The sequence below is a fragment of the Lottia gigantea genome (genome assembly GCF_000327385.1).
Source record: "Lottia gigantea unplaced genomic scaffold LOTGIsca_82, whole genome shotgun sequence".
Classification (NCBI taxonomy): domain Eukaryota; kingdom Metazoa; phylum Mollusca; class Gastropoda; family Lottiidae; genus Lottia; species Lottia gigantea.
Genome location: NW_008710725.1, coordinates 135,434 through 143,001, shown reverse-complemented (window position 1 = coordinate 143,001; position 7,568 = coordinate 135,434). Strand labels below are relative to the sequence as shown.

The following is a 7,568-nucleotide window of genomic DNA, read 5'->3' as shown; positions in this document are numbered from 1 at the left end:
AGATTTGGTGATGTTTTTACGATTATCTATGCCATTTTGAGCATCAGAGTAAATGCACTATAAATATTTTAAAGATGCTTTATGGACTGAAGGTATGAACAGATGAAGTATAGAGTCGGGTGTGGTATACAGATTGTTATATATATAGATACAATTCTGTACTGTACGCCACACTGACATCTGGGAGCCGCGGTGGCTCAGTGAGTTAGACGCTTGCTCGCTAACCTGAAGGTCCAGGGTTCAATCCCGGCATAGGTCGAGATAATACCTTCGGATTTTTCAACCCGGTTTCCCCCTGTCAGTGATGCAGGTAAGAGGGGATGACATGGAAAAAGCATGTAGTCGTTCGGATGGGACAATAAACCGAGGCCCCGTGTGCTACAGGCTGTGCACGTTAAAGATCCCTCGACAGTTGGAAATCGAAAAAGAGCAGGCTAATGCCGCTGTCCTGGCAAAATTTCCCTCATGGCACCCTGCATGGCGTTGCCCGTCTTCGTTAGCCCACAAGGTGCAGAAGAGTAGGACGTAAAACTCCATTCATTTCATTTCACACTGACATCTGTAGGGCTGGGTATCCATTACCAAATTAAGATCATTTATCAATGGCAGACTACCGATCAATATTCAATTAACAATCTAAATAATTCAATTGAGAAACCTTGTAAATACTAAATTAAAAACATGCCAAAATTCTTTTTTTCATGGGTAATTTTTGCGTCATAGAAGTATATTCTTGCTTTGATCAGTTATTATAGTTTATTAAGGGTATGTTATGTTCTGAAGGGAAACTATGTTGAAGAGATTACTACTTGTTAACAGGTACAATGGAGAAAATGTAACTTTGACATAATCGATTATGAAATTTGATAACCGATAATCGAAATGATAAATTCCTAGCGATGATTATCAATTATTTCTATCATTTTACCCAGTCCTAAACCTTGAGTGTTGGCACCTTAATGCAGGAGTTTGCTTTCTTCAATTTAGTTTTTCTCTTTTCTTTTTATTTATCAGAATGGTGAATTGAGCGATGTAGCGTATAGTTGCACACCTCCAAAACTAACAGGTGAACCTGTCAATCTCTCAAGTTCCGCCCCTTTATCAAGCTCCTCCCATCATTCCATCACTAACCACGCCCATAATTCAGGTAATCAAGTATGTATCTTCATTCTCTTTGTAAATTTTGAATCATTACTATGCAAATGATATTCCCTGGTTTTCGTGCGTTTGCCTCTCAAAGCTAAATATTGTTTTTATGACCTGTTTTTACCTGCTTTGCTTTAACCTTAAGTCATGTCCTGTCCTGTCCTGATGAGGATTTCATATCCAAAACACATGTCATCCACGGAAAATTAGTTATTGTAATTGATATGGCATTAGTATTAATCTTGATTTTCATTTAATATATTTTGAAGTCTTATGTTCAAACAAGATGCCCTGATGAGGATTTTATATCCGATGCATGTATTAACAGCATCAGATGAGCTGTTGTCATTTATTTTGATTTTTGATTCTTTTGCAGCAATCGAATCATTAGAAGAGGAAACAGTTGGCACACAGCAACAAAACATGGAGCAGACGTCATATTTGGACCCAGACCACAAATATTCTCAAGACAACCCTCATCATAATGTTCCATCTGAACATACAGTGGATTCACATCCATCTTTGGAAGATACAGAATCAAACTTATTATCTGAAGACCCAAAGGAATCAAGAGTAAGACATCATGATTATGCTTCTACTCAGGAAGATCTAGCAGCTGGAGATTCTTATACTGTGGACACAAAATTCACTCCTGGTGAACCAATAGAGAAGCACTCAGCTGTTTTGATGGGAAGGACAGATAGCCAAGTAAGTAAACATTTGCTGACTTTACTATAAACAAAAGTTCCTTAGTCCAGTTCTGTAAATGCGGCAGTGGGTAGCTAGAGGTAGCGAGTTGGATTGTCGTCTCCTAGGTGATTAGGTGCCGTGGGTTTAAATCCTCCTCAAGGTAAGAAATATTCTACTCTTCCAATCTGTATGCCTTTTAAATTTTTGATTTCTTCAAATTTTCAGGAGAGTAGTTCCACTCCTAACCGACATGACAGACTTTCAGGAATTATTCCGTTATCAGTGGAACCAAGTGTGGTTCCTCCTCAAAATATCCTCAACATGAACAAGAAAAGGTAACCATTGAAATGTTTTAGCCTTTGAATGGGTATCGTAGCTATGCCAATCATTCTTTAAATAAAATGCCAGACATCAGATCTCTCTGGAATTTTTGCGCAAACCTTCGTCACTTTTTGTTTCTGTTTCAGAAAACGTTTATCAGTGGTGAACATGACAGACCTTCCCTGCTTGAATAATACAGATTTCACCAAATGGTTGTCTCAACAGCTGCTGAGCTCTGGTGCCGAATGGAGTGGCGCCATCACCAAACATCCACAAGATCCAATATTGGACATCATGTGGTGTAAGGTCATCCAGTTTTCTCATCCTAAAAATATCCTGTCTTGTTGCTGTGTGCTGACGAAAAAGAAACTTTATATCGAGGCGTTGAATCCTGTGGAATCGAGCTTCGAAGACGTTCCTGATTTTCATCCGGTATATATTCTCACTTTGTGTAATATTAATCAGCTTATTATTGGACCGTGCTTCAGTTATCTTCGGTTCGAAGAAGGATTCGTGAAGCATATGGGAACGTTTACTTTGATCGGACTGGACAACAAGCGTGTCCAACAATTCGCTGAGACTTTTAAAGCCAATTGTTGTGATGTGCAAGGTCCAAATTCTCCCGATATACTTGATCTATCCCAAGATTCAGACTTGACTCAGTTGATTTTCATGCGTGAAGATGCCACTGGCATGTGTTCGGATAGAATCGTTTTTTCTACGTGCGTTATCCAGAAATCTAACTCTTTAAGTTGCTTCCTGTTTTTGTCGGAGTGTAAGGTGTATTTGCTTCCCATCGGTAGCTGTCACTGGCCGTGGCCTAATTATGATTCGGAAAATTACGAATCTCCGAAATTGGAAATCTTACAAGAATTTGACATCATGGCACGGATCAGTGATATTCGAATGTATCAGGAATCGGAAAAGAAAATAAGCACAGAACACGTCCGTTGTTCCATGTTTGGACTCTCTATGATATTTCATGAAACACTGTCTCAAAACTTTGATATTCTTTTCCCGTCAATGTCGACCCGCGATTTTTTCTTGGAGCGTTTGACAAATTTACGAGCGGAATTCGCACATCGGATGTCACCAACATTCCGCGAGGAGCCTGATGGAGGGAGCGAACCAGACGGTGACCTTGACGCCAGACATTCCAGTCTTAAGAAGCGAGATGTGTACTCGCTGCCCTCGAGTTTCGACATTTCAAAATATTACGTACAAGATATTCTTCCCAATGTCCAAGAAGAAGGCAAAAAGCCTTTGAACCAGCAGCTTAAGCTGGAGATTCCAGAGGAACCTTTAGAAAACGTATGTCAAAAGTCCAGAGAATCCGAATTGACAGATTCGGGAAACAGTGACAGCTTTGGACTGCTGTCCACAATCAACAAATCCAAGATTCAGTACCTCAGTGCTACTCTGGAAGATCGTTTGAAGCAATCGGTCAGGAACTACAACCTGTGTAAGCATCTTCCCACGAAATTGAAACCGTTTGCTTTGATGGATGGTCGCGATTTAGCTTCCTTCTTCCATGAGAACATTGCTAAATTCGGGACTGGAGAGGAGCTAAGACGAGTTCTGTGGACAACTGTCATTGCCTACAGCAATCCTAAAGATGAAATGGTATCTCTGGCCCTCTTCAGCACTAGTGCTATTTATGTTCTAGCTGATAAGGGAGTACCAGGAGGTGCTAGCTCTAGACCACCGTGGATGAATCATAACCGACACAAATCAGATTCGGCCTTTGCTTGGAAATCATCCGTTGGAGCAGACCCTAGTAAGTCTAGAAAGAGAGGTTTTCTGAAGCCGTTATTTATTCTAAAGTTTATGGAGCTACATCAGGTCAATGTTGGTTTGTTTGACCAGTGTATCAGGCTGACGGGACAGGACGAGAACTCAGTGTTCACGTTGGTCACAAGAGATGGTATGATCACAGAGATCCTCTTGGAGGAACTCAAATCAATGCTGTCCTTGATGGTGTCCTCGCCAATGGTGGACAAATCGGATGGAGAACTAGAGCAAGACTTCTATCAAGCCTTTACCAGAAGGACAAAGTCCACAGTGGAAGGTCTTGAGTATACGCATCCGAGTCAAGTTCGTTTCTGCTATCCCGGGGAAGATTTGATTCAGGATATTCTTTACTTGATACGAGATGAGATCCAGACTAGATCAGGATCATCCCCGTCGTCCGAGGACCAAGTCATGTGGCTGTACATGCTGGTTTTTGTGACCTCTGACGATTTGGAACAAGATCTCTTGGAAAAGAGTGCATCCAGGACGCTGATTCTTACAGGAACACACGTCTGCTTAGCTATGGAAGACATCGTGACCTATCCACTACCTGATTTTGTCCGCGGATTGCCGGAAACACCGAGACAAGAAGTAGTGGACATACGGAAAATCAGTAACCTCAAGAGAGTCATCCTTTGTAAACGATTGCCACAGCTGGTTCAGTTAGTGTTCACAGATGAGCCCGAAGAAATCGTCGTGGATGTCACCTTAAATCATTTCAGTTCGGACAAAGACATTAAAAACAGAGCTCCCTTACCGGAAGTGACCCTCTCATTGCTAGTCCAGAGCACCAACGAACGATCCAAGTTTCTTCAGCTACTACAAAAGAATTGGAAAGAGGTCTTACCAAAGCATGAGGTCGGACGAATATTAGACATGCAGACTGTTGATTAGAAGTGATTTGGCAATGACTTTTCTGATGCACCAAACTGTCTCCAAAAGGTCGTTCTCCAAACAGAACATAGTATCAAGAACGTCAGAACTGCCAAGACCTCATTTCTTACAATTTTTTATGATAAACTGTGAGCGTGCTATACCTCAGTGTAAAAATCTCCACTTTTTCATATTTTTATCGTAAATTTTTTGCGAAATAATTGTTTGGAGCGTGAACATTTTGGATTTTTAAAGTGAATATTACTTTAAATAAAAACAGAAAACATTATCATGACATAAAAATTGTGAAAGGTTTTGGAAAAAGGCAGAACTAAGGCTAAGCTGTTTCCAAAATAACTTAATTGATGAGGACCAAGTTCAAGAATGTACCTGAGTGTATAAGAAGCTTTAGTTTAAATTTTAAATGGCTGTGTCTCTTGAAAACAGTTTTCCTGTAGGCCTATTATGCGAGAATATCCTTTCGAAAGAATTATTATTATTATTATTATTATTATTATTATTATTATTATTATTATTATTAGTTAGTTATTTATCAAAATATTATTATTTTCGCCTGTGATAATTCATTAATAAAAATATCATGTCTATTCATTTGTTTTATATTTACAAGTGTAAAGTTTTCAGAAGTTTTGAAATGAAATAAGAGTTTTACGTCCTACTGTTCTGCTTTGTTGGGCTAATTAAGACGGAGAGTGCAGCTTTTTAAAATATTTAGCCTTAGCCTAATCAGTCGCGGGCTTCATGCTGAAATCAAATAAAGCGTTCGGTGAAGTTGGCTACTGGTAAACAAACTTCGATAATCGAACAGTTTTGACCATATTATTGGTTAATTCCTTGAAGAATGGGGTCGGTCGCAATTCCCGACGTCGTTCTCCCCACCATTTAAACATGACCCTTTTTTCCGCTATCGCGACTCATTATGCAGTTCGCACACTATTCCACTACCGTTGCTATGCATTACGTATTAGCGCCGTGACGTACATAAATAGAAAAACATGCAGAGAATTTCGGCGTATCTGAAACTGCGGAAAAATGTGTTCGAAGGTTTGCGACGACAAACGAAAGTCAAATTTGGAAGTTGCGAAGAACTGTGTGAGCATATTGGAGATGGTTTGTGCGACATGATCGACAATGGAACAGTGACGCTCCAGCAAGCAATCGAGGACTCCATTCAGTTTTCTATCGTCAACGCCAAGGACTCCGAGAGCCGTTACTTTTCGTGGCTCACCCTTCACATGACACTAGGATTATGTTTCAAGTACAGAGTTGACGATAAGGGTCTAGTCCGGGATATTTTAGTGACTCTACTTCCGTTCAGCCATGGAGTGGATTATGGGATATATCTTCGTGATCTCTTGGAAGGATTTCGACAACCCAGTGTGTCGTCTGTCATAAATTTGTCACAGACTTCTACTTCCCTTTCAATGGACAAGTCGATGTATTTTCTAAAATATTCGGCTGGGATGTCCATCAATCTCAGGGACGAACAGATACGGAAATCTCTATTCGATGGAACTGGTCGTGCAGTTTGGGCAGAACTCTTGGATCGAGAAAAATGTCAATTTTTAGATCTGCCGATTGCGCATGCTCATCTTCAACCAATGATGATCCACCAACCATTAACTGCGAGTCTGCAAGTTTCATCATTACTGCTAGCCATAATGAACATCAAACCGGAAGTGGTATTAATGTTGCTAAGGCATGGCGCGTCTGCGGAAGGACCACCATTACGATACTTACTCCGGACGCTTGGAACTATTAACATCTTTCCTGGTGGAGCAACGAAATATTCCGCACCCATTGTTATGCTTGCGGATTGTCTGAACTACTGCTTACGGACATTGTGTTACGTTCATTTCAAAACGGAGATGGAAACTATAGGTAACAAAGCTGCGCATGCTTATTACGTGAAAAGTGACGTTTGTAATTTCGTTCCAAAATGGACGATGGGTGGTGTGGCGCCGTTGAAACATATGGCGAGGTGTTGGATCAGACTTAGACTGATTGAGAATGACCAGTTACAGGACGGTATAGAAAACCTGGAGATACCGTCCACATTACAGAAATACCTAGATCTTCAATGTTAATCATGTAAACCCGGAAATGAAATGCTTGTACCCTTTACTTTTCTTCATCTGATTGGGCTAATGAAGACGGGCAATCCTATGCAGTGTACAATGAGGGAAATTTTGCCAAGACAACGGTACCCTTTTTCCATCTGTCAAGGGATCGTATTTCTTATGACGTTATTTTGTGATTTTGTCCATTCATTTTTCGAAGACGATGGTTGATTAAAACCGTCCCACACCCACCCCCACCCCCACCCCCTCCCTTCTCTTCCTTCCAATCCCCTCAAAATACTGATTATAACGTAAGTAAAATTTATTATCACAATAAAATATACAAATATAAAATCAACAACACAGCATATACAATATGTTTACAATTCAAATAAATAATAACAAATATAAATATAGCTAAGCACTCAAATATCATCTTCACAACGATCTGTGTCTTATACCTTGACTGATCATTATATAGACGTATTATGCTTCGATAATCGTTATGTAAACAAAGGGTTCGTTTACGAGTGACTCGTATTATACGGTCTTGGTGCACTCGCATTGATATGTAGACGTCTTACATATACATAACATCGTACATTAAATTTGAATTCTATGACGTTTAAAATAACCAATTCAGGTTATATATAAAACATTAAGTTG

The 7,568-nt window shown here is 39.9% G+C and overlaps 1 protein-coding gene across 1 annotated transcript; it reads left to right on the top strand.

Moving 5' to 3' along the window:
• Positions 1–5,837: 5,837 nt before the first annotated feature.
• On the top strand, positions 5,838–6,929 carry LOTGIDRAFT_169075 (hypothetical protein; the record flags this gene model as incomplete). Its single annotated transcript, XM_009067392.1, has 1 exon — positions 5,838–6,929. One exon carries the CDS (start codon positions 5,838–5,840, stop codon positions 6,927–6,929), a length of 1,092 nt encoding a protein of 363 aa, XP_009065640.1.
• Between the last annotated feature and the right edge of the window lie 639 nt (positions 6,930–7,568).